The following is a 27521-nucleotide window of genomic DNA, read 5'->3' as shown; positions in this document are numbered from 1 at the left end:
CAAAGTATCAAAAACAGTCAAATTCATAGAATCAAAGAATGGAATGGTGGTTGCCAGGGGGAAGTGGAAATGAGGAGTTACAAGTCAATGGACATAAAGTTCCAGTTAAGCAAGATGAGTAAGTTGTACAACACTGAACCTGTAGTCAACAACACTGCATTGTACACTTACAATTTCTTAAGAAGGTAGGTCTCATGTTAAATGTTCTTAGTTCAGTCAGTTCAGTTCAGTCGCTCAGTCGTGTCCGACTCTCTGCGATCCCATGAATCACAGCACGCCAGGCCTCCCTGTCCATCACCAACTCCCAGAACTTACCCAAACTCACGTCCATCGAGTCGGTGATGGCATCCAGCCATCTCATCCTCTGTCGTCCCCTTCTCCTCCTGCCCTCAATCTTTCCCAGCATCAGGGTCTTTTCAAATGAGTCAGCTCTTTGCATCAGGTGGCCAAAGTACTGGAGTTTCAGCCTCAGCATCAGTCCTTCCAATGAACACCCAGGACTGGTCTCCTTTAGGATGGACTGGTTGGATCTCCTTGCAGTCCAAGGGACTCTCAAGAGTCTTCTCCAACACCACAGTTCAAAAGCATCAATTCTTCGGCACTCAGCTTTCTTCACAGTCCAACTCTCACATCCATACATGACCACTGGAAGAACCATAGCCTTGACTAGACAGACCTTTGTTGGCAAAGTAATATCTCTGCTTTTTAATGTGCTATCTAGGTTGGTCATAACTTTCCTTCCAAGGAGTAAGCGTCTTTTAATTTCATGGCTGCAGTCACCATCTGCAGTGATTACCACAACAAAATTAAACTGGGCGGGGGGAGGCATACTGGCTCATTTGGAGGAATACTGGGGATGATGGGCTGCAAGTGGGGCTGGTTTCAGATGTTCCAGTGATGTTGTTGGCTCTCTTCCTCATGCTTCTCTCTCAATTCAGCTTCTTTCTGTGTTATTCTCACCCTCATTTCTGGTGCAAGGGCTTTTTTTTTTTTTAATAGATATGATGATCCCTATTAGGTCCAACCAAGAGTCCTCTACACCATAACTCCAAAAGTATGCAGTATCTTTTTGCACGTTCTAGAAGAAGCATCCCAGGGAAGATGCCAAGTGGTCTAGCTGAAGCTGTGTGTCTGTCTCTGAGGGTGGAAGGATGGAACAAGATACTGTGATTGGCATGCCTACCAAAGATGTTGTGGAATAGAAAAAGTCTTCCTCAAAGCAAAGGAGGCTTGACATGAGTAGAGGGGTGAAGAGAAATAGGTTGTTTAGTCTACAAAGAGCAGCTACTGGCCATTCTAGGGTACAGCGATGGGACCTTCTCAGAGAGGGAGAGGTGATCCTTCAATCAACAAAGCATTGATGCCCTTAGCTCCATGTTTGGAAAAAGGCAGTGCAGAATCGTGAACAAACAATTCTAGCCTTGGGAAGCAACAAGAAAAGCATTCCACGTCACCAGCCTATAATATTGAGGGCTGGATATGGGTGTGGTTCTGGTTGTAAATGCTCTGAGGGGATCAGGAAGGCTTTTGAGAAGCCCTCGGTGGCCAAGGAAAGGACAAGGTTGGAGGCGTGAAATGGTTGTTAGGACTTAAAATCTGGAGAGAAAAATCAAGAGCAGATGTGAGGTGTGATAGGTAGGAGTGGGGATGGATTAAGTGAGGCCAAGGAAACAGGGTTTTTGACTCTGGCAAAATACAAAATGAAAAACGGAAACACTGAGAAACACTAGAACAAAATATAGGTTAGTATATATTTCATCTTAATACAGGAATGGACTTTTAAGCATTTAAAGCAGTGGGGAAAATTGTTAAAGCAGTAAAAGACCAAATCAAAAAGAAGAAGTTCAACATATTTGACATAAAAAAGTATACATTTTAAAACATCATAAAATTAAAAGGCAAATTGCAGGAAATATTTGTAATGTTAAGATCTATTATGATAAGATAAATGCATACTTTATTGGGTCAGCCAAAAAGTTCATTCGAGTTTTTCCATAACATCTTACAGAAATTAAAAAAAATTTTTTAAAGATTTCAACAGGAAAATGGGCAGAGGACATACATAGACAATTTCTAAAAGGGAAAATGAACAATGGTCTAGCCTTCTTTATTCAAAATATTCCACGGAGACACCCCCTCAATCCCCGACATCCTGTTCTCTATCGTCGCCTCCTCTGTGACGTGTGTACATGTGTGTATTAGTCGCTCAGATGTGTATGACTCTTTTCGACCCTATGGACTGTAGTCCACCAGGTTCCTCTGTCCATGGAATTTTCCAGGCCAGAATACTGGAGTGGGTTGCCATTCTCTTCTCCAGGGGCTCTTCCTCACCCAGGGACGGAACCCGGGTCTCCTTCATTGCAGGGAGATTCTTTAGGGTCTAAGCCAATAGGGAAGCCCTCAGGCTCCTCGACTTGGAATAGAACAGCTTATTGGTCCACAGAGGAAGTCCAGGTTTTTTATCAGCTCCTCACAGACCCCACATCTCAAAGCATCTTTCTCTCAAGCAAATACCTTTTGCAAATTCAATATCAACTCTAGCAGGACAGGGTGGAAAGGCCCCGGCTCAGGCATACCCCAGACTTGAGCAGCCCCTTGGGGGCCCCAGTGGTCCGCACAGGCTAGAAGCAGCCTTCTTCTGGACCAAATGCTGCCCCCTCTCCTCCCACACCCAGGTGCCACCTCGCTTGAACCAGTCAGTCCATCGTGGCCAAGGCCAGATCCGGACACTAAGAGTCTGGGTGGAAACATTAGCAGCTGTCATGAACCAAGAGGCCAGCGGGGCCTGCCCACCACTCTTGTAAGTGGCTGACACTGCCAGTTACCAGGCTGGCAGCCTTGGATCCACTGGTAATTATCCCAGATTATGTAACCGTCCTTATTAAGGAGAGCTGTGTGATGGCAGGGCTGTACTGGACTCAGGCTGGGATTCGGGCTTGGAGACTCGGTCGCCTGTGCCTCACCTCTCTCACCTTGACTCCTGTCTACACAATAAGGAATGATAAGACCTTCCTCAAAGACCTGGAGCTCGGCCGGAATAAGGTGAAGCTCATTCCCAACACGTTCCCAGCTGTGAGGAGGGAGGCCCTCAACTCCACGCCAGTTCATGTTAGTCCCCTGGAAGTCCACGGACATCCCCTGGGGAAGTGGGTGCGTGAATGATTCTTGTCCAGGACAAATTAGTACCAACAACCCTTGACTTTCTGTTAGTTGTGAGAACCCAGCGTGACCCTCCTCGTCAAGCACTAGCAAGAAGAACAGCCGCACGGGTGCTGGCAGTGCAAGCACAGCCTACGGTGGCCCTGATTCACTTATGGTTTCTCAACAGAGCCGTCAAGGCCCTGCCTCCGCCCCACCACCCAGAATCCCTGTGAGTTCCTCCCCAGCCCTTGATCATCACCCCACCTGCACTAAGGTACCACATGGACACCTGGGAACTGGCAGGGCTGGCAGATCGCTGATGGGAGAGTTGACAGGGGACTCGTAGTGTGGGGGACCCAATGAGTCAGTAGTCTGCCCAGGTTCTGAGACTTAAGAGGAGGGATTATCAGGGTAGAAGAGCCCTGGAAAGACATCCAGTACATCCCTGATCTGAGTCATGAGTCCAGCCCTAGCATGCACACGTGATCCCACCCTCATCAAGTCAGCATCACCCGTCCGCTCCATTGCACCAGCCTCCTTACTGGTCTCCCTGCTTCCACCCATTCCCCTGCAGTCTATTTCCAACAGGGCAGCCGGTGATCCTGTTAAAACAAAAATCAGACCACGTCACTCTTCTGCTTAAAATCCTCTAATGGATCCCATTTCACTGAGTAAAATGCAACATTCTTGCCACAGTCTATAAGCCTGGGACAACCTGATCCCTCTGTACAGTTGGAGATGGTCTCTCCTTCCATTTTTTGCTTTTATCACTACACTCACACAAAGCTGACCCCCTGGTGCTCCTCTGACACGCCAGACACGCTGCTGCCCCAGGGCCTTTGCACGCACTGTTCATTCTGCCTGGAACACTCTTGCCCCAGATACCTGCATGGCTCACTTGTTCACCTCCTTCCAGTCTTGGCTCAAATGTCACCCCGTTTAAATTGCATCATGTCCTCTTGCCCTGCCAGGACTCTCCATTTCCTTCATTCTGCTCTTTTTCCAGAGCATTTCTCACAACTCACATAGTCTGTAGTCTACTTATTACGCTTATTGCCTGCTGTCCCCAACCCTCACCTCACTGGAATGTAAGCGCCCAGGGACAGGCGCTCAGAAAGTGTGAGTTGGGTAAAGAAGGGAAGCCAAGCTCTGCCTCCTGCAGTTTGGAGTCTCTGCTCTGCCTTCTGAAGGATGCAGAGAGCTCCTCTTTCAAGACAGCTCTCCCAGCCTCTCTGTTCTTGGGTGAAGGTCCCACATTTTTCTTCCAACTGCTTCTCATTCCACAGCTCTGTCTCCTCAAGACGAAACTCCATCTGTCGGCATCCCCCTTGGCCAGGCAGAGCCCAGACTTGAGCCAGGTAAAGACGTCTGGAGGCAGACAGAGGGAAAACAGAGCAATCTGGGGAGGGAAGAAGCAAGACAGAGATGCAAGGATGGTGCCCTTGTGCAGTTGCTTTGAAACTGGCCATCTGACATTGCACTGAAGCCTCTTGACTTCTCCTACCTTCCTCTCACCAAGGGTTTTTAACTGACAGCCTGAGAACCCTGAGGATCCTTGTTTTCCAGAGACATCTATTGAGTCTGTGCAGGTGAGCCCCAGATTGAGGACACAGGACAGAAGGCCTAGCAGGTGGGGGGAGGGGCTGGACATGCTCCTGCCCCTCCCCTCAGCAGGGAGCAGCTGACATTACATTTGGTCCTCAACCCCCATCTCAGCAGGGAGGCCCCCTGCCAGTCCATAGCAGGTGCCCAGGGTTTGTGAGGAGAACAAGCCAGCCCCAGAGACAGACACTGGATGCTGCAGAAGAAGGGACTGGAAGGGCCTAACGACTGCAAAGGCTGCCTGGCCCAGCTGTGGTGAGCTCTGGGTAAAGCAGTGCCATGGCCCGCGGGGGTGGCTCTGCGGAGTCACAGGACCGCACCGCCTCCAGTATTCACAGGTAGCTCAGGTGAGCTGCCCAGCTCCGTCCTGCTTTCGGTCTTGGCGGCCGTGACTCAGCGATGGCTTTGCCACGGCATCCTCTGCTCTTCCAGCCCGCGTTTCAGCAGGGGATGGCATCTCGGTCAAGCCAGAGTCTGATTAGTTGGAGAAACCAACATGTCACAGAGCCCTGAGAATATTAAATAATATTTACAAGGGGATGATGTTGGGAAAGTAATTACCGGTGGGAAGAGGCAATCAGTGGCGGGGAACTCCTCCCCTCCGCAAGTGGTGAGAAATGAGCCGGAGCGGGGCCCCGGAGCAGCAGGGTTTGTCACAGGGACAGCGGAAGGCGTTGGGGAATCGCTACCTCTGCTGATTCTGTTAATAGGATAAAGCAGCCTGGCAAATAAGAGCCAGACCCCAGGAGGCCTGCATTTGAGGGGATTTGAAAATCAGGCCAGGTCCTGCCAATAGCTTCACTTTTAAATGTGTTAGAACTGGAAGGGAGCTTAGAGATCAGTGATGCCACTGGTTCATGGTTTTCAAGGTTTCTGCCTTCCAAAAACACTGCAAGTGTTGAGTAATAATTAATTTGTTTTCACATTTTTTATTCATCAAAGACACACAGAGGACTGCCAGCTGGGACAAGCAGGAGAAGACTCAGTGTCGCTGTCACCCCAGCCCCAAACAAGAGACCTATTGTTGCTGTTGTTGTCAGCTCAGCCGTATTACCTCGTGTGAATGCAGTTTCCCTTTGAAAACATTTAAAATGACACAGGGGTCCATTTTTTAAGTGGAGGGAGTCTGAAGGAGCCTGGAGTGTCTAAACCAGAAATCTCCACTCCAAGCAAACCCTCTCACTTTATACGTAAGTACGCTGAGGCCCAGAGAATGTATGTGTCTTGTCCAAGGTCACACAGCTGGCTGTCAACAGGGCCAAGGTTAGACCTGGGGATGCAGAGAGAGAGGAAGGTTGTCCTGCACAGGGAAGGGTAGGGAAGGAGTAAATCATAGTGGATGCAGTGAAGAGCATGGGCTCTGGGCACCAACAGGCTTGGCTTGATTCCTGCCCCAATCCTTATGAGCTATGGGGCCCTGGTAAAATGAAGCTCTCTGAGCCTATTTTCCTATCCGCAAAATGGGGATAATAAGAGCACTGGGGATAATAAGAGTACTGTTGTGAGGATTAAGTGACAGAACAGAGTACTTCTAAACTGTAGCTACCTTTCCTTAACCCATTTGTGTCGGTGGGCAGAGAGGGGTGTCTGTATAGACATGAGACCAACAAAGTTAGAGAACAAGGTCACGTGGCCCAGCTTCCAGGTGTTGCCTTGACAAGGTCATCGGGAGCAACTTGTCTCAATGGAGCTCCAAGTACTAAACTGCGATGCTGTTACTTCTAGGTATTAAGTCAAAACCGAGCGTGCCTCAGAACCCAGGCCACATCCAGACTGACTGACTTAGTTTCTGTAGGGTGGGACTTAGAAGCTTGAACTTCGAAAAGTTGAAATGACAATTTACACACCATAAAATCTACCATTTTTAAGTGTGCACTTTCAGTGGTTTTCACTATATAGTTGAACCACCGCCCCCACTATCTACTTCCAGAACCTGTTCATCATCCTGAAAAGAAACCTGGTACCTATTAGCAGTCATTCCCCATTTCTCTCTTTCATCCCTGGTCTCCTCGGATTCGTCCAGTCTGGACGATTCATACGAACAGAATCACAGGACACGCTGTCTTGGTGGCTGGCTTTTTTCACTCAGCACAGTGTTTTCAAGGTTCATGTATGCTGCTGAACGGATCAGGGCTTCATTCCTTTGGAATCTGCACTTTTAACAAGCTCCCCAGGTAGTTCTGATGAGTGGGCTTTGGGGAGAAAAAGAATAGCAGGCCCACACAAGGTGAATCTGCTAGTTACTAGATAGATACAGGGCCTCGATCCCTCCTTCTGGTGTGCTCATCCCGCAGGCCCCATGGTGACAGGCGACGTCGCTGGCCGCCTGCCTCCTCAGAGCCTGCAGAGGTGGGCAGGGTCTTCTGGCACCTGGGGGGTAGGACATGTGTGGCTCAGGACAGTGTCTGACTGCGTGGGGCCCTGTGCATCCGCAAGAGACTCACACAAAGGGATCTGGTCTCAACTCCAAGACTTTAATGTACATTATGCTCTTGGAAAAACAATTCCAAGGAAACAAGTGGAACTAAAAGTCTTAACCAGTGGGGATTCTCACTCAGAAACCTGGTGTGAGCCGCAGCCTTGGGAGGCAGTGGGACAGGGACCCTCATCAAGGTACAGCAGTGTGAGGCCAGGGTGCCAGGGCCTGGGTGCGTGATGGGCGAGCCCCTCAGGACACCCAGGAAACAGGAACCATCATCCACTCCTGTGGTCTCCACAGCAGGACAGGGGGACCCAGGCTGACAAGGTCGTCTCTGGAGCTCTGGATAAAGATGCAGAATTTCCAGGAGGCCAATGAAGCCTGTCCAGAGCAAGAACCGTTCTCTTTGTTGCTGAATCTCCAGGTCATCAGAAACAGTCGTGGTGACTCTGGTGAGGAACAGGGCCATCTGGGAGGGCTGCCAAGGGCCACTTCTGGGTCTGAGGCCTCAGAGTGGAACAGGTGGGAGGTGAGTGGCACTAGCGAGGCCTCTGAGTTCAGGGGCCACAACCATCTTGAAGGTTATCCACTGGGACCTCTGGACAGGAGCAAGGAACTTCAGAGACTGCAAGAGCTGACCACTCGCCAGATTTAACCCATTGTCTTATTTCGCCCTCCTCAACCTGGGGCTCCAGAGAGGTCACAGGCCCATGTTTTCTGTGATGTGTTCCCATCCACAAGAGGCAGGCAGGAATTCTGGCTCATTTCCCTATTACCCCATGTTTAACTTTTAAAAAGTCAACAACTGACATCTCAGACTCCTGGGCAGTCCAGGGTTTCCTGAAACCACTCTATGGAATAAGCAATCTCGGGCTTGTGGCTCAACAGCTTCTCTTCTGGAAGGAAGTAGACTGCTGCTGAGGCAGGTCTCTCCCAAGAGCCCGTGTGGAATTCAGTTGGGTTAGCACCACAACCTGGCTGACAGGAAACCCACAAGGTGCCTGCTAGATGGGGAGCAGCCTCTCTGGCACTGAAGGGACTTGATTATTGGTGAAGGAGGGGATTCTGGCTCCATCTTTCAGAACCTAGCAGGGTTCCTGCCCCAGCAGGTCCCAGCTGCATGGGTGAATAGAGAAGCCAGGACTGCAGCCGTGGGGAAGGGGCCTCCCCTGGCCGAGAGCTCTCCCACTTAGCCCGTCCCCACACCGTCGGGGAGCTCCACCACCACTGGGGCGCAGTCCTCAGGCTCCGCCTCGAAGTCCCACCGGAACTTCTTCGTCAGGTGAGCTTGGAACCTTTCGGCTTTCTGCCTCAGAGTGGCATCCACAGCAACGCTGCGGGCAGAGGAGAAGAAAACCTACAGAGAACAGAGGAGAAGTCACTCCTGAGAACACGCAGGGGCTGAGAAAGCGGTGGAAATTTCCTCCGGGTGTTCGGCTCTCTGGGGCGGGAGGATCAGCTGCTGCTGGCACAGACTCAGGACACCTGCTGTGCTCTCCCCCAAACCAAGAAAGAAGGTCCAAGCCCAGATGAGAAGCTGGGGCAGGACTGGAATGGAAAATTACTGTCTTGGGCAGAGATGCCCCACTGAGAATAAGGCCAGCAGGGCCATCACCCGGCCCTGCCCTCTGGTGAGATCTACTGGGCACCTGGGCAGGAACTTAGAAAAACAGGCAGCAGCGACACCAGCTGGTGCTAAGAAAGGTGTGGGGGGCTTATAGCCCCTAGGTCCCGTAAAAAGCCCCAGGCCCTAACCCGCTGAGGGTGAACTGCTGCTCTAGTCTAAATGGACTCCAGGTGTGGGTACGCACTGCATACAATGTGAGGTATGTAGTCTCCTTAAAAGCGGTCTTTGATTTTTTTTAAATTGTGGCAATATATGCATAACACAAAATATACCATTTTAACCATTAAAAAATTATCATTTAAAACACTGTACTAAATACATACACTAAATATATATACCATTTACGATTTTAAGAGTACAGTTCAGTGGCATTAAGTATATTTACATTATTATGCAACCATCTCTGGAACTTTTTCATCTTCCCCAACTGAAGCTTTATACCCACTAACTCCTCATCCCCCCTCCTCCAGCCCCCGGTAACTATCATTCTACTTTCAATCTCTATGAATCTGACTACTCCAGGTACCTCATGGGGCTTCCCTGGTGGTTCAGTGGTAAAAGAACCCAACTGCCAATGCACAAGATGTGGGTTCTATCTCTGGGTTGGGAAAATTCCCTGGAGAAGGAAATGGCAGCCCACTCCAGTATTCTTGCCTGGGAAATCCATGGACAGAGGAGCCTGGTGGGCTATAGCCCAAGGGGCTGCAAAAGGGTAGGACATGATTTAGCGACTAAAAAACAACAAAAAATCCCCAACAGGTACCTTATATAAGTGGAATCATACAATATCTGTCCTTTTGTGCCTGGCTTCTTTCTCTTAGCATAATGTCCTCAAGGCTCACTCATATAGCATGCACTAGAAATTTCCTTCTTTTTAAGGCTGAATGATATTCCATTGTATGTATATACCACACTTTGTTTTCCGTTCATCTATCAACGGCCATTTGGGTTGTTTCTATGTTTTGGCTATTATAAATAATACTGCTATGAACATGAATCTAAAAATATCTCTTACAGAAGCCTTGCTTTTGATTCTTTGGGGGTATATACCCAGAATGGACTGTGGGATTATAAGGTGATTCTATTCAATGCTTTGAGGAACCACCATACTGTTTTCCACAGTGGCTGTGCCATTCTTACATTTCCATCAGCAATCCAACATCTCTAACATCTTTTATTTTCTGTTTCTTTTTGTTCACAACAGCAACCCAAATGGGTGTGGCAAGCATACTGGAGTGGGCTGCCGTGCCCGCCTCCAGGGGATCTTCCCGATCCAGGGATCGAACCCGAATCTCTTACGTCTCCTGCATTGGCAGGTGGATTCTTTATGACTAGCGGAAACGCGGGCAGGGGCAAACAACAGTAATTTTCTCTACATCTGAAACTCCATTTCAGACTGTCCTGGATCTCAATTCCTTCTAAGAATGATAGCAAACTCATTTCTCCTCCTCACACTATTTTACTATTTTCAAAGAAGTTTCACAGAGTAGCCCAATAGATCCTCACAAGGCCCTGGGAAGACACACTGCTGCTGCTGCTGCTGCTGCTAAGTCGCTTCAGTCATGTCTGACTCTGCAACCCCACAGACAGCAGCTCACCAGGCTCCGCTGTCCCTGGGATTCTTCAGGCAAGAACAGTGGAGTGGGTCGCCACTTCCTTCTCCAATGCATGAAAGTGAAAAGTGAAAGTGAAGTCGCTCAGTTGTGTCCAACTCTATTATGGAAACGGAAGCTAAGGGGAGTTAAATGCCTGAGTCAAAATTACCAGAAAGGAAGTAGTTTTCCCAGACTACTCACTGGCTCCCTGCAAGACCACCCTAGACAAGCGGCAGCAGGGTGACAGCAGCAATTTGATCCACGTCACCCTCGTGCCCCAGTGGCCGTAGACCACCATGGAAGGAATATGGGCTCCAGGGGTCTTGACCTGACAAAGGTAACAGGTGGACTCTGCAGCCGCTTCTAGAGACAACCCCCTCCCGCCTGCCTCTCCACTGCCTTCCCGTTGGCAGGTGGCGTGAGGCTCACGTTTGTAGTCTTTGTTTGCAGCCACTTTGTTCGGGTGGGAGCAGGGACAGAAGTGACAGGGGAGGGGGTACAGAGGCAGAAGGTGGGGGGGTTACAGAATTTGGTTTCATTACTTGAGAATCGACTAAACACAGGAGCAGGAAGCACAGCCACAACAAAACACGGGATCAATAACTAATTAGAGGGGCTGTGCGAGCTCGGTGGCCAGCGGGCAGTGGGGAAGCCGGCGGCCTGTCTGCGGGCGGCTAATGGAGCTTGCTCTGGAGCGCTGAACTCGGGGAGGGGCCTGGTTCGGGAAGCAGAGAAGCTTTGTTGCAAACGGCCTTAGCGCTGGAGGCCCTGCACCCTCATGGGTCTGTCTCCAGGGGTCCTGATGGCTCAATTAGCAAAAGCCTCCACTCCTTACATGGTACACTGTGCTACTCGCTTCACAGTCCTTCCTCTCCAGCTGCCTCGAGCAGCAACCCAAAGATGCTCCATCGTCTCTTCTGTGTTTCTGCGCACACAGGCGATTCCCTCTGCTTATAGCCCCCTTCCACCCCTGCTTTCTCCTCCTGCACCTACTGTTTTCTACTAGTGACCCAAGCTCAGCTCAGACGCCACCCCTTTGGGATGTCTTCCCAGACCACGGATGGACCAGGTGCTCTTCTGCGCTCCCCTGGTGCCCAGGGTTACGTGGGACACAGTCTCACTCTCGGTCAGTGCTAATCCATTTACTACTGAGCTCTCCCAAGAGATGAGGAGCAACTCCAAAGCGCTGACTCCTTTACATATCTGCATCCCGCTCCCCTGGTATGAAGTCTGACATATAAAAAGGATCCATGATATGTTTAATGAACGAAAGACAACCATAGGTTCTATGAAAATCCATTTCTGGGTTCCTTTGGCACAGTGCCTGCACCAAATGATTGCTCAATAATTATGTGATGGTGCTGGACAGAGTAAGGGACTCATCCTGGGGAGGAGGTGGCTTATTTACAAGGCCCCTGAATGCCACTGGTTCACAGGCCATCTCCTTGTGACAGGACTCTTATAAAAGCCCAAGCTGAAAGGAACTGCTCCAACCTCTGCTCCCCCAGTACCACGCCTGAGCTTCCCTTATGGCATTTCTCCCTCTCTGCTTGCATCTGTGATCTATGCCCCTTCAGAGTAGAGGTCACTCCCTAATTATCCATGTGACCCACATGGCAGATTGCCCAGGGCCTGGCACAGAGTTAGAGCCCACAGGATGCTCCCTGAATGGATATGAATGAGATGGAGGGATCACCCCACATTCAGCAACAGCCAACAGCAAGGGACTGAAACAGGCTGGGCTCAGACTCATCGTTCACCCTCCCCATCACCAGCGGGGCAACATCAACTCTAGGCAGGTACAACAGAAGCCTTCAGTCTGAAAAATAAGGCTTCAGATTTAAAAAGTGCTATGTCCTTTTTGAAGAATCTTTCAGTCTAATCCTTGCTACAAACCTGGAGGTAGGAGGACAGGAAATTACTATTCCCATTGTACAGATGAGGATGGTGATAAATGCTGAGCAAGTGATACATGTCAAGCAAGATGCAGTCCAAGTAGGGAAACTGAAATCCTTCTTCCCTACCAAGACCTTCTTTTTGTCTTGACACAGACTAATCCATCCTTGATATTTTAGCAGTGCCTGTGGGGAGCCAAGGGGCCTGGAGACCAGGTTCTTCTGGAACTGTGCCTTCTGTGGGCCTCCAAGACCCAGGGCACAGTCCAGGTTCACTCTTTTAACAAACCAACTTTATTGAGGCATAATTTACTTACAATTAAATTCATCCACTTAAAATGTTTGATTCATTTTGATGAATGTATACATCCATACACTGACTTCCCCAGTGGCACAGTGGTAAAAGAATCTGCCTGCAATGCAGGAGATGCTCAAAAGACCCAGGTTTGATCCCTGGGTCATGAAGATCCCCTGGAGAAGAAAATGGCAACCCACTCCAGTCTTCTTGCCTGGAAAATCCCATGGACAGAGGAGCCAGGCAAGCTACAGGCCGTGAGGTCACAGAGTCAGACACGACTGAGCGACTAAACAACAAACAACAATATACCCAGGCAACCAGTATATGACATAATCAAGACAGATAAGTATCTGTTTATAGCTTTTTCTTTTGGTACCTAGTTCTATGAGTTTAAAGGCCCACATCCCATCACTATCAGGATATTGAACAGTTCCATCACTCCAAAAATATTCCCTCACGCTGCCCCTTAGGGATCAAATCCTCCCCGTCCCTAGCCCTGGACCCACTGATCTATTTTTGTCCCAAGAGTTTACAAAATTCACCATTCAGAAGAGGAGATATTTAGAGTTTCACATTGAGACAGATGTTTAGACAATTTACTTTGATTCTCCTATTTTTAGATCAATTGTATGCCTTCTTATGTAAATTTAGTAATGATCTGGTTACTGTGAAACAGTAAACTTTTTAAAATCACTGAGAAATGAATCACCTTAATATGGGAATATTAACCCTGGATATTTTAAAAAAACATTTTACAAACATCTGTATTTATCTAAAACTAAAAGCAAACCCATTGGGGATTTTTCTTCAAATGTAAAAAAAAAGGTATTAATACATCTATCATTAAGTCTATATATTGTAAAATTGTAAATTATTTTAGTCAGAAAAGTGAAAGCTTTCTTTTAAACCCAAGTTAAATAAATTGAGTTCAGTCAGGTCACCCTGAGAAATTCCAAATGCCACGGTAGATAGCTGAGTCACTTCTTATCCTATTTTTTGGCTAGACCAAAAAGATGCAATTTTCTAATTTTTTAAACTCCCAGATGATTATTCAACTTAGAATGAAACTAGCCAGAGGTAGGACATTTTATTTTCACTTGCAGAAGAAAGTGGTGTTAAAAGCAAGACTATCACTTCACAGTGATTATCAAGAAGACAAAAAGCAGCAGCAATCATGCTTTCTAAGGTCAATTTAAAGAACTTAGGATGTTTTATCTGGGGCACTAATCACATATGGGAGATTCAGAATTAAAGTTCAGCCTTGTCATCTACCAGCTCTGGCAATCCTGGGCAAAATTATTTGTTTCCTCATCAGTAAGGAAATCAATAAAATGGGATTATATGCTTAACTTCTTAAACTGTTGTGAGGGCTAAACACAATATGTACAGGAAATGTGCAGAGGTGACAGCTGACAGCAGGAGGTGTAGGAGCAGGTGGGTGGAGTTCATCATGGCTGGTGTGATGATAAAACACAGGTATACGCTGTTTTACTGCATTTCACGGCACTGCATGTTTTTACAAATTGAAGGTCTGTGGTAACCCTACATGAAGCAAGTCTATTGGTGCCATTTTTCTAACAGCATTTGGTCACTTTGTGTCTATGTTACATTCTTGCAATTCTCAAAATATTTCAAACCTTTCACCACCAAAAAGATTACAGTTCTCTGAGGGCTCAGATCACTGACTCGATGGACATGAGCCTGAGTGAACTCCGGGAGTTGGTGATGGACAGGGAGGCCGGGCGTGCTGCGATTCATGGGGTTGCAAAGAGTCGGACACTACTGAGCCACTGATCTGATCTGATCTGATCTGAGGGCTCAGATGCTGGTTAGCATTTTTTGGGGAATAAAGTATTTCTTCATTAAGGTTGTTTTGGGACATAATGCTATTAAACACTTAATAGACTATAGTATATGACAGTATATGACTTTTAAAAAATAAATTTCTTTACTTGGCTGCACTGGGACTTAGTCATGGCACACAGGATCTTCAGCTGCAACATGTGAAGCCTCAGCTGCAGCACGTGGGATCTAGTTCCCCAACCAGGGATCGAACCTGACCCCCCTGTGTTGGGAGCATGGAGTCTTAGCCACTGCACCACCAGGGAAGTCCCAGTGTATGACTTTCATATACACTGGGAAACCAAAAAATTCATGTGACTCACTTTGGGCAATATTTGCTTTATTGTGGTAGCCTGGAACCGAACCCATATCTCCAAGGTGTGCCTGTGCTATAGACATTGTCAGAGCTAGTGTTCTCCCTTGAGAGTTAAAGATGGACAGTATTTAGAATACTGGCAAGAAATGAAGCTGGAAAGCCTATTTGGCCTACTGTGACTAAAAGTATTTAAAAAAAAAAAAAAAAAAGGTTACATGACTATATGCCTAAATGCTACGCAATCAGCAATAAGAATTCTTATTTTGTACATAACTCACTTTATAACATACTATTAAATCAGATTATCCTTTCATTGGCTTTAAACAAATCATGATGACTCAAGTTGCTTTAAGTAAAACAAAAAACTGTATCTATTTTTGTAAAACAAATAATTTTTATTCATGCTAAATCCACGGGATTTGTAAAAATCCCAGTGGCATCTATTCAAAGGGGCCTCTAATGGCAGAGGGCATTACATGGTTGATTTTACCCAAGCTAATGTGGCTAAGTGCTCACTCACAGACACCAGTCCCTCCCTGTGGGCAGCAGCCGTTTAAACTCTGAAGTAGGAAAGCTGCTTCCACTTGGCGACCTGTGGGGAGAGCAGGCGACTGCTGAGGAAGGCTTTTATGGGCTGATTCATTCCCTCACAAACACCCGGAGGTGAGTGCCTGTGTGTGGGGGGACTGGATCTCAGTGCCAAGATGGCATCAGTGTAACTCACCATGGAAAAAGCGAAACAAACTTTTGTAATATCTTTTCCACATTTTGCCTGTTGAAATCTGTGTCATCCTTCAAGCTCATGGCCAAATGCCCCCCTTTACAAAAAAGCCATTCTTGACCCTCCATCTCTTAAATCTCAACCCGTGTGAATGAACCAACCAACCAACCCTCTCTGGTGCTCCTAATACTCTTTGATCGGACTTCACTGTTTACAGTATTGTAGCACGGTCATCTATTTACACTGTCACAGGAATTATGCGCTGTGTCCATCTAAAAACACCCAGTAACACAAAGTAAGATAAGTGCTAAACCTCAACTAGGTGTTGAAGATAACCAGATGGACAAAAAGTAGGCTTCTGGAAAAAGCCCATGGCTTAGTGGGGAAGTCAGACAGACAATACATACATTTCAGCACACACAGCCTGTGCCGTGTAACAGTGACAAGTACAAAGCAGGCTAATAGTATGGAAAGGAGGGAGAGATCAGAGATGGCACCACAGAGAGCGATGCCTAGTGGGCACCTTGTGGGATGAGGAGTACACAGCAGGCAGGGAGAAAAGCAAGGTTCAGTTAAGAAGACGTGAAATATGGGTATAAAGTTTTAGTTGTATTAGATGAGAAAGTTCTAGAGATCCACTCTATTCATAGTTAGCAATACTGTACTGTATCCTTGGACTGCAAGGAGATCCAACCAGTCAATCCTAAAGGGAATCAACCCTGAATATTCACTGGCAGGACTGATACTGAAGCTGAAGCTCCAATACTTTGGCCACCTGGTGTGACGAGCTGAATTACTAGAAAAGACCCTGATGCTGGGAAAGACTGAAGGCAAAAGGAGAAGTGGGCAGCAGGGGATGACATGGTTAGACAGCATCTCCAACTCAATGGATATGACTTTGAGCAAACTCCAGGACACAGCAGAGGACAGAGCAGTCCATGGGGTTGCAAAGAGTCAGACACGACTTAGTGACTGAACAACAACAACTGCACACTTAAAAAATTATTATGAGGGTAAATCTCACGTTATGTATTTTTTACAGTTAAGAAAATAAAAGGGAAGCATGAGACAACATGGCAGGTCTGGCGACTTGCAGGGAGACCACTGCCGCTGCGGTTGATGGGGAAAAGGGAAGAAAGGAGACGCCGGAGAACAGGTTAGCAGCAGGATCAGCATGGACCTCGTGACCTAGGTTTGCAGGCAGTAAGGACCACAGAGAGCCAGGCTCACAGGTGCCTTTTGGTGGCAGAGTGCGAGACAGACGGATTAATAGGGATAAACACGGAAGCTTGTAAAGTCTGATGCAATTCAGATGAGACCAAAAGGCCTGGGTTAGGGAAATGGTACTGCCTTCTAAAACACTTAATGCTATCTGGAGTCATTTGGTTAATTCATTTGTTTACTTTCCCACCAAAACATAAACTCCAAGGGACTATGTCTTGCTCATAGCTATATTTCCCATCCTAGATCAGAGCCTTGTATACAGCAGGTGCTCAGCAAATACCTGCTAAATCAATGAAGTGAAGCCACCGCACAAGTCCTTCAACTTCCAGAGTTATACGTCAGCTACCTGATAACAGGGACTCTTCCAACAGTATGCGGGCTTCAGAAAAGTGTTCTGTACCTCCAAGAAAGAGGGTAACTCACGTATGTGTCCCTCAACACTTTCAGAAGAATGTTGTACATAAAGAAAGGATGCGCAAAAACAGATGCTGATTTATTTTTTAAAAGGCACGTGTCCTGGATTTTTCCAAATAATGACACTGAATTTTCTTGGTGAAAACTCCAAAGACAGAATGCCTCTAACCATCAGCTTTGCACACCCCACCTGGATATTGAGCAATCCAGCTGGGCCCTTTCTGCTTCATAAATCATCGCTGGCAACAAAGCCTCAGCAATTAGAGCTCAGCTGTTGGTTGCGCTGACAATGGCTGGGACAGCCAGTGACATAGTGTGGCTCTCCTGTGTTTGCGCGACAGCATTAATGCACATTGCAAGGGCAGTGTGTATTCCCGCGGGCCACAGCCACCGCCAGAGGCAGGTTAGCAGGCTGAGGCCTCCTACTGCTCTGCAACCCACAACCCAGTAACTGTGGAGCGGATTTCCCCTGCAGAGGAAGAATAAAGGGATTTAATTTCTCTGTTACATCAAAAACCAATAAAAGGGCAGTTTTATAACTTGTATGAAGTGGAATATGCCAGGCTCAAACCATCAGCTTGTCTGACTCATCCCTCGTCTGCACATGTCCTTCAACATCCAGAGTTTTATCGCAGCTGCTTGATCACAGGGACTCTTCCGACAGCATTTTGGTTTTAGAAAAGTGTTCTTTACGTCTGAGAAACAGGCCCCTGATGGTGTCGCCACTAATGTCAATCAAGACTCTTTCCAGAGGGAGAGACACTGTATTCAGTACGCAGGGGCATAAGCACAGGCCTGAAATCAAGACTCAGGCCTGGGTACAAATCCTGACTCTGCCACTTACCAGTTGTGTGACCTTATGTGAATGATTTAACCTTTGTAAGTCTCAGTGTTCTCATCTGTAAAATGGGAATAATCCTCCCTGCCTTATGGTGCTCCAGAGAGATCAAATGAGGGAACCCACACAGACAGAGAAGCATGGTGCCCATTAAATGTCAACAGGCATTTCATGACTGTTCATTCCTCCCCTTACCACGCGTGGGAGTGGAAGATGAGTGACCGGCCCCCTTTCAAGGGGTAGGCCTATGGGGGTCTCCCACACAGGGAGAAGAAAGCAGTCCTGGAACAGAAAGTATGGAAACTGACAGCCTGCAGCTCTGCCTCTTCTACACTTGAGAAAGTTACAAAACGTGAGTGACAGAGGCTGTCCCAAGAACATAAAGGGAGCTAATCTGTTTGCAAAGGGAGGAAATAGCACAGGATGAAGATTTTAAGTTGTTTGAAGCTTCTTCCCTAATTACCACTCATAATGAAAATTTAATTGCTGAGTTAAAAGCAAATTTCACTTTTTTCTATCAGAGAATCTCTGCAGAAATTGGCACATTTTGTTTGAACAGGAAATCAAAGTTACTTTCGTGCTTAAATGAGATCTAAGCAGTTGCAGATGTTTCCTTGGGAATAACTAGCTTCCCAACTCTGTCCTACTGGGTTGCAGCAACTCACAGTTCTAGGCCAGGAGAAAGAAAAACTGTTTTGAGTGCAGTTGCTCGAGGGGTGGGGCTGATTCAAATTCCAAGTGCCCCACTGCTAGGCATGTTGGGGTGAGGCAGGGAGAAGAGGGTACAGAGAGAGGGTCTCTGGCATTATGGAGCTTACAATTGAGTAGGAGAAAGAAAACCAGGGAATAGTCTATGATTAGGAAATTGAAATGAAGAAAGCTTGGCTCAGGAAAGCATTGTTGTTCAGTCGCCAAGTCGTGTCCGACTCTTTTGTGACCCCTTGGACTACAGCCCACCAGGCTCCTCTGTCTATGGGATTTCTCAGGCAAGAATATTGGAGTGGGTTGCCATTTCCTTCTCTGGGGGGTCTTCCCAAAGTGGGGATCAAACCTGCATCTCCTGCATTGGCAGGCACATTCTTTACCACCGAGTCCCTGGGGAAGCCCCAAGGAAAGAACAGCAAGAGACAGAAATGTAAGCCTCTGTGGGTGCTTTCACACACCTTGGCCTTCATTCTGATCCACCTGGGTGTCAGCCAGAAGCCCACTCACCTGTAAGGTGCTGGTGAGGAAGTTGTCCTGGGAGACAATGTCCACAAAGAAGTCGGCAGGGATCTCGCCGAGCTGGTGGTACAGGATGGAGATGAGGTTGACGTAGAGGCTGTGGTGCTTCACCATGGCCTCTTCTGACCGGCACAGAAGGTTCAGGAGCCGCTTCCAGTGCTCGAAGGCCTCGTACACATTCCCCAGCAGGAAGCACACGAAGGCAAACTGGAGCTCACCTGAAAGGTGCAGAGAGGAGCGATGAACCTGAGGGAGCGGGGTGCTGGCTGACTCTACTAAGCCATCAGAGCCACTGGACCTCAGCCAGAAGCGGCTGTCTAGCCTTGTCACTCCTCCAGAGCCTGGCATGGGGTTTTGCACCTAGCAGCTGTTCAATAAACGTTTGCTGAACTGCTATAAACTCAAGCCATGAGAAACCCAACTGGTTTTGGACCAACCTAGATAGCATATTGAAAAGCAGAGGCATTACTTTGCCAACAAAGGTTCGTCTAGTCAAGGCTATGGTTTTTCCTGTGGTCATGTATGGATGTGAGAGTCGGACTGTGAAGAAGGCTGAGCGCCGAAGAATTGATGCTTTTGAACTGTGGTGTTGGAGAAGACTCTTGAGAGTCCCTTGGACTGCAAGGAGATCCAACCAGTCCATTCTGAAGGAGATCAGCCCTGGGATTTCTTTGGAAGGAATGATGCTGAAGCTGAAACTCCAGTACTTTGGCCACCTCATGCAGAGAGTTGACTCACTGGAGAAGACTCTGATGCTGGGAGGGATTGGGGGAAGGAGGAGAAGGGGACGACAGAGGATGAGATGGCTGGATAGCATCACTGACTCAATGGACGTGAGTCTGAGTGAACTCCGGGAGTTGGTGATGGACAGGGAGGCCTGGCGTGCTGCGATTCATGGGGTCGCAAAGAGTTGGATATGACCGAGCAACTGATCTGATCTGAAGATCAGATTGCAAGAGAAGAGGCACACTGAGTATTTACCTAGCATTTAACAAGTTAACAAAATGGGTCTGTGGACATTATGCCAAGTGGATCCTCAAACTGGCTGCCCATCTGAATTACTAGGAGAACTTGGGAAAAATAAAGCTGCCCGAGCCTCACTGCGAGAGATCCTGGTTGAGGACAGATGATGGAGCCTTGGCATCTGTAGCTCTAACAAGCTTCCCGGGTGAGTCTGATGCAGATGGTCTGCTTCAGGGCAGGGAAAGGCTGTGTAACACTACCGAACCCTCAGCCCAACTCCATAAGGTGGTCAGGGAAGGGGGTATTTGCCTCAGTGTACAGATGAGGTCAAGAGACTTGCCCAAGGTCACACATCTAATGCTTAGCAACTGAACAACAGAAAGATAGAACAGATTTCTGTTGGGTGGGAATAGTTCTAGGGCCTTCTAGAACAGGAAAATTCATGAGTACTTGTTCCAGGGTGAGCCTGCCAGCCAAATTTTTTGTTTGTTTAATCATAGAGCTCTATGATTTGCTTGCTATGAGCAGGCTGTGACTAAGAGCATGGGCTCTGGAGCCAAACTGCCTGGGTTCAAGTCTCAGCTCCACCACTTCCCAGTTGTGTGACCTTGGGCAAGCTACTTAATCTGTTTATGCTTCAGTTTCCTTATTTGAGGGATGCAGTAGAGATTAAGTGAATCGATACAGTATTGCGTTGGCCCCAAAATTCGTTCCAGCGTTTCCATAACATCATATAGAAAAACCCAAATGAACTTTTGGGCCAGCCCAATATGTATAAAGCATTCAGCGTAACGCTTGGTGCAAAATAGCACTCCAGAAACCTCAGTTATTATTCCCACATTCCCAGCAGATCCCTGTCGCAAAGAGACCTGATGGTCCAGAAGCCATTGTCTTGGATGAGCAGCTGGGTCTCTGGGTGCCAAGATACACTGTTGCTGATCAGACATGTTTTTTCTGGCTTCAAATTTAAGGGGGACTTCTGTGGTATATCCACACGTGGGCCATAAAAAGAACAGATGTGGGACGTCCCTGGTGGTCCAGTGGTTAAGACTCTGCCTTCCACAGCAGGAGGGGCAGGTTTGATCCCTGATTAGGGAACTGTAAGGTCCCACATGCTGTGGGGTGTGGCCAAAATTAAGAAAAAAATGTACTCAACACTAAACACCTCTTTAAACACATGGTGTCCAATTTCTGTCACTTCTGGAGCCCTGGAAAAACTAGTTCTCTGTTCCCAGGCTTGTGGAACTAAGTTTGATTTGAGCAGATAGCTACGGGGTCTAGACGTTTTAGACATTTGATCAATATTTTCAAAATATAGTCACGTTTCCTCTGTACGACAGAGGTTAATGATTTGCTTCTTCAGTTGGCTTTACCTGGTTAGTTTGTGGAAATACGAGCTGCTTCTCTGAATTTAGGGCATTCATTTAAATTTATACATTTCTGACTTAGTCTAAAATTAAATTGAGATGAGAAATAATTTCAAAGAGCTGTCATAAAGATACAGTGATCCTTCCAACAGACCTTTTCACAAGATTACTTTGAAGAACTGAAATGTTTAGGAGGTAGAAAACAGGATTTCTGTTCATTTTGAAGCCAGGATTTCAAGTGTTACTTATTAAATGAAAATAGATACACACCCTTAAATTGTCCCTTTTTATCAGCTGAGCCTATTATATAAAAGGCCCTATATTCAAAATTCTCACTGATCTTCCAATGGAAAAATATGCAAATATTAGACTTGTAAAAGAAAAAATATTAATAGCTATTAAAGATGTGACAACTGTTTGCTGTCACTAGTAATCAAAGAAATATAAACTGAAACAGGAAGTCATTCTTCAACTATCCAGTCAGAAGAGGACTTTGCTAAATCACCACGTCAAATGCCATGCCAAAAGGTGATGGGCCACAACCTCATCAGCAAAGACGCCTGACCTTCTCCTGGCAGCACGCACACTCTGATCCAACAATTTCAACCCCAATATATGCAGAAGGGCACACCAGGAGACTCTTCCACTTACAATAAGGAAACCAGGAACATCGTAAAAGATTCATTAACAGGGGCTGGTCCAATAACTATGGAAGTTCAGTAGCCACTAAAGAGAAGTGACCATTTCAGTGACATGGAATAATATTTATATTAAAGCAGATTATAGGATAATATACTGTAATCCTGTTTTTGTAAAAATATCATATATACACAAACGTATAATTGAATAAAAAGACTAAAAGGAAACAGAAACATATTAAACTGAGAAATACATACAAATATGTACCTTAAAAATGTGTATGTATCTTAAAAACATTTTGTACGATTTAACTCCTTTTAAATTGTCAAGGTTTGTTTTAAGACCCAGAATATGGTCATACTTGTTTATGTTCTGTAAGGATTTGAAATGAATGTATATACTGAGGTTGTTGGGTGGAATGTTCTATAAATATCAATTAGATCCTATTCGTTGATGCTATTGTTGAATTTCTATAAATATTTGCTGATTTTCGATCTAATTGTTCAATCAATTTTTGAGTTTAGTGTTGAAGACTTAAAACTGTTGTGGGTCCATCTATTTCACCTTTCAATTCTATCAAGTTTTCATTCACATGTTTTGCAATTCTGTTGTCTGCTGCACACAAATTTAGAATAGCTATGTCTTCTTTGTGGACTGGTGCTTTATCATTATATAATGTCATTCTGTGTTTCTAGTTAAAAAAAAAGAAAGAAAAGTACAACAAAGTGAACAAAGATGGCTATTTCCAGGTGGTGGGCTTTGGACTTTCATTTTTGTTTTCCTTTAAGGATAAATATGTTACTTTTTGTAATAAGGGGGGAAAACAACAATAAAGACTGTAACAGTGAAAAGAAAATCACTGTTCTGGTTGAGAGTCAAGAGTAAACCGATGGGGCAGGTGGAAGGCTCCCAGGAACACGGATGGGCCGGGAACCGGGAGCCCTGGGCTCCGGTCTCACTTCAACTATATCACTTAGCAGTCAAATCCCTTCCCTCTATGGACCTCAATCTGTACAATGTAGTGGTGGGCAGGCGAGGCCACACTATGGGTTCCCTGACACGGGACTGTTTGCATCAGGTTCACCTACAGCACTTGTCTGTCAGGCAGACAGACAGGTAAAATGCTGGGAACCTACTCCAGATCTCTTGAATCAGTCTCCAGGGGTAAGGCCTGGGAATCTGTACCTTTAAAATATATATATATATATATAGTTTATTTATTTGGCTGCATCAGGTCTCAGTTGTGTCATGCAGGATTTTGTGTTGTGGTGCACAGGGTCAGTAGTTGCAGCATGTGGGCTTAGCTGCTCTGCGACCTGTGGGATCTTAGTACCCCGAGCAGGGACTGAACTCAAGTCCCCTGCATGGCAAGGCGGATTCTGAACCACTGGACCACTAGGGAAATCCCTGGGAATCTGTTCCTTTAACAAGCATTCTGGGTAAGACCCCCTCCTAGCCAGGTTTAGGAACCACTAGACTAAATAATCAAAAAGGGATTCCCTATTCTCAAGCCGCTCGGCTACACACCCCTCCCCTGGCCCACTCTCAAAGCCGTGTTCCTCCTCACCGAGCACGTCCTGGGGGCTGCAGGGGAACTGCTTGCTGAGCACAGTCTCCAGGGCATAACTCAGGTCCATGCTGTGCCTGGTTATCTCAGCCGGCGTGGCACCTGCCGGGAACATCTGTGTGGGCAGCTCGGAGAAGCGGATCTCGGTGCCGGCCCTAGGCTTCATCTCAGGCAGCCGGGCCAGGCCCTCCTGGTAGCTCTTGCACTCGGCACCGCAGCGTGGGAGATTCTGCCCCACCCGGTCCTTGGTGTGCCTCATGGAGAGCACGGGCAGCACCTCTGAGAAGGCACAGATCTGCCGACTCTCAGGCTGCAGCTTCTCTACGGTGGCCTCGCTGATGAAGTTGGTGAGGGAGATCCACTTCTTGAGCGTGGTGTAGGGATAAGGTCCCAGGAACTGGTCCAGCTCCTGGAGGTTGGCCCTCATGGCTTCCACCTCAGCCTCTGGGGCTGGGGACAGGTCGACCTCTTCCCGGGCGGCATCCCAGCGTAAGACCTTTAGCCCCCGCTGCTGCAGGTTAAGGAAGAAGCCCATGCGAGGGCCCACCTCCCTGGGATTGGCCTTGTCCACAGAGCTGTAGTGGAGGAAGTGGATGCCTGGCGGGATCATCTTCACGCCCCGGAACTTGGGCCCCACTTCCCAGGAGTTGTAGTCAATGCCAAACTCTGTCCCCTTGGGCATATTCAGGATGACCACGGTGGCCCCTTCAAAGAAGAGGCGCCTGGCAAGCTCAGGATCCATCTGCATGGCAGCCATGGGGCCAGGGGTGAGTGATCAAAAAGAAAACTTTTCTATTCTGCTGAAAAAGAAAGAAGTCAGAGTTAATCAGAACCTTGGGAACGATTATTCATTTGCTGAGCATTCTCTATGTGCCAGATACTGAATTAGATCCCTGAAATAATTCAGTTCAGTTGCTCAGTTGTGCCCGACTCTGTGACCCCATGGACTGCAGCATGCTAGGCTTCCCTGTCCATCACCAACTCTGGAGCTTGCTCAAACTCATGTCTATCAAGTCAGTGATGAGTTAACCATCTCATCCTCTGTTGTCCCCTTCTCCTCCTGACTTCAATCTTTCCCAGCATCAGGATCTTTTCCAATGACATAATTTTCTACCTTAATTTTCACCACAGGTAAAGAAAACAATACTCAAAGAGAAGAGGATTTTTGTTTCTGAGTTTAATGAGCAAGAACACTCACTTCACAGCTGGAAAGACATCAGTTAAAGAAAAGAGACATGTTCAAGATCACACAAGGACCCAGTTAGAACTTGGGTACCCTGCCCTCCAAGCCAGTGTTCTTTCCACTGTGCACTTCGAAGCTCCTTCAGATCTCCTTCAGATCTGAGATCTTCAGATCTCCTTCTTATAACAGAGGATGAAGGCGGAGAACGCCTGGTCCACTCTAAAGGATTACTGTGCCTAAACTGTCTTAAACTATAATTCTGTCTAAAACCTAGAAGATTCGAGAAGCATCCACCCAGTTTCCCATAAGCCTCAGCGAAGACCCAGAAATGGACAGAAGGTGGAAACGGGGTGCTTAGCATCTAAAATTCACAAAAGATTTGGGCAGTGGAGAGCTTTTCAACCACAACCCTCTTCTCCTACATATGTACACACACACATATATATATATATATATATATATATATATATATATAAATAAATCTAAAGTCCAGGGAGTGAAACAACTGTCCAAAGGGTCCACAGTCAGTAGCAGCTCTGGACTGCTCACCCAAATGGATCCAGGTGGCATGGCTGGCCTCGGATCAGTATTTAGAAGACAAAGACCTTAGAACATTTATTTTTATCTACCTCTGAACTACCCATGAGGACACATTGATAAGACTTCTGTAAACAGACACAGCCTCTGCATTTATAAGGATGGTTCCAACATGAACTAATTTAAACAGAACACATCTAACTCTCTAGTCCCAAGACACCACCTATTCAATTCAACAAATAACCCTGGAGAGCCTGCAGGATTTTTGCCAGACACTAACAGAAATAATCATGGAGAAGACAGTTACTGCCCTCCAGGCACTTCCAATCTAGCCAGACGTATCAACAAGACCACAAAACTTCACAAACAGAAGAACCAGCTGCCTGTTTAATTCCTGTTACTCATTTTAAACAAACAAAACAATACCATGAGGAAAGGAAGACCAACCCTTTTCCCAATATGGAAAGGACATATTTTATTGTCTTTACCCAAAACCCACATGAATGATTATGACTCTAAATCAGCATTTTTTTTCAAACTGCAAGTCACAACCTGATAATGGGTCAAAAGATCAACTTAGAGGATCTCAACCAACATTGTTTTTTTTTTTTTTTAATAAAAGGGCAAAATTAAAAAAAACCAGAGCACATCCTAAGTAGTAAAGCTAAGTACTGTTTTCTGAAGCTTTGTGTGTTTGTATGGACTCTTGGTCACCATGTAAAATATATGCGTTACTGTAGGTCACAGTGCAAAAAGTCTGAAAGCCACTGCTCTAAATAATTTATATCATCTTACCAATCTTGAGTTCAAAAGGCACTTAATATGTTTGCTAAATGAACAGCTACTGCATTTAGAATAATTGCTCATCAATTAGCCATTTTCCCGGTGGCATCTGTGTGCTCCTCTTTGATAATGCCACTTCTTTCTATTTCCAGCTGATTGTAATTCTCTTCACTGTATCTTCCACAGTTGGCAAATGACCTGGCACAAAGAAGATGCCTTGAGATGCAGAGAATCACATCTACCCACTTCTCTCCACCACATCCTTAATCTAAGCTACCATGTCCCTCAGCCAGATTGTCCCTCCAGTCCGTTCTCTATCCAAAAGCCGGAGTGACCTTCTCAAACCGCCAGTCTAAGCATGTCACCACCCATACTTAATATCCTCTGGCTCTTGGCAAACGAAACTTCCCCCTGCGACCTACAAGGCCTGCATGGCCTGGTCCGTGGAAACTCCTCCAGCTTGTCTCATATCATGCTTCCTCCACGAGCTCTGTTGTAGCCACACTGACCTCTTTCAGACCCTCAAACAGAGGCTCCCCTGATAGAAAACTCTTCCCTCCTGTCTCAAACCATTTTTCTGATCTCTGCTCAATATTAACCTCCTCAGCAACGCTTCCTTGACCTGGGGCTAAGTCAGATCTGCTGTGATGTGCTCTCAAAGTGCCTTTTATCTTTCCATTTCACTAATCACAGCTGCAAGTTTGCAAATATTAATAGAGGGCTGTCACCTCCAGGAGATGCGGGTCTTTCGTGCCTCTAGCACATATTAGACGCTTGCTAAACATCTGTTTAATAAAAGCACGATATCCATTTTGTAGATGAAAAACAAAGACTTGGTTCGGGGAAAAGACCTTACCGAAGATAGAGTAAATCAGAATCACGTCAGGCGGAGCAAAGGCCTCCGAGCCCATAAGTTCTAAAGTTAGGAAAAAAGAAGTTTGGCACGTGCTCCCAGGAAGTTCTGGCGACGGCGTATCTGACGGTTACTCGGGGAGCAAGTAAGAGTAACCTATCTGAAAGAGGCAGGTGGGTCCCACCACCGGCTCAAGACCGGGACGCCACAGTCCCAGCTCGGTGTCCCAGTTCAGGACCTCCGCGATCCCCAGCCGAAAAGAGAGATGGCCGGACCACACAGACAACGAAAGCAAAACAGTTAAAAGAGGACAGGAGGGTGAACTCACCGACTGGTGAATAGCCGAGGTCCAGGGACAGCATAAGCGCACCGGAAGTTCTCCCTCTTTGGCGCCGGACGGGAGCAACGGGAAAGGGGCCGGGCGGGTCCCTGGGTCGCGGAAGAAACGGCCCGTGCCAGCAGGTTCCGCCCCA

General features: G+C 46.9%; 1 protein-coding gene across 2 annotated transcripts; it reads right to left on the bottom strand.

Moving 5' to 3' along the window:
- Positions 1-7196: 7196 nt before the first annotated feature.
- On the bottom strand, positions 7197-27505 carry AAR2 (AAR2 splicing factor). Of its 2 annotated transcripts, none has more exons than XM_019972354.2 (4): positions 27377-27505; positions 23693-24489; positions 19145-19374; positions 7197-8519 (listed from the first exon to the last, which is right to left on the bottom strand). In XM_019972354.2, exons 2-4 carry the CDS (start codon positions 24447-24449, stop codon positions 8352-8354), a joined length of 1155 nt encoding a protein of 384 aa, XP_019827913.1. In that variant the 5' UTR covers positions 24450-24489; positions 27377-27505; the 3' UTR covers positions 7197-8351. The 2 variants fall into 2 exon arrangements, with proteins under 2 accessions (XP_019827913.1, XP_019827914.1); XM_019972355.2 differs by having other exon boundaries at positions 23693-24492; positions 27377-27464.
- Positions 27506-27521: the final 16 nt, after the last annotated feature.

Source organism: Bos indicus, chromosome 13 (genome assembly GCF_029378745.1).
Source record: "Bos indicus isolate NIAB-ARS_2022 breed Sahiwal x Tharparkar chromosome 13, NIAB-ARS_B.indTharparkar_mat_pri_1.0, whole genome shotgun sequence".
Taxonomy (NCBI): domain Eukaryota; kingdom Metazoa; phylum Chordata; class Mammalia; order Artiodactyla; family Bovidae; genus Bos; species Bos indicus.
Note: the sequence above shows the minus strand (reverse complement) of the source record. Positions and strands in the feature narration are given on the sequence as shown.

What these genes read in the sequence shown, in the direction of transcription:
- AAR2 (XM_019972354.2), bottom strand. Translation starts at nt 24,449, where the DNA reads ATGGCTGCCATGCAGATGGATCCTGAGCTTGCCAGGCGCCTCTTCTTT. An exon ending in CAGCCCCCAGGACGTGCTCG is followed by an intron (nt 19,375 to 23,692) that starts GTGAGGAGGAAC and finishes TGCACCTTTCAG; the next exon opens with GTGAGCTCCAGTTTGCCTTC. An exon ending in TCCTCACCAGCACCTTACAG is followed by an intron (nt 8,520 to 19,144) that starts GTGAGTGGGCTT and finishes TGTTCTCTGTAG; the next exon opens with GTTTTCTTCTCCTCTGCCCG.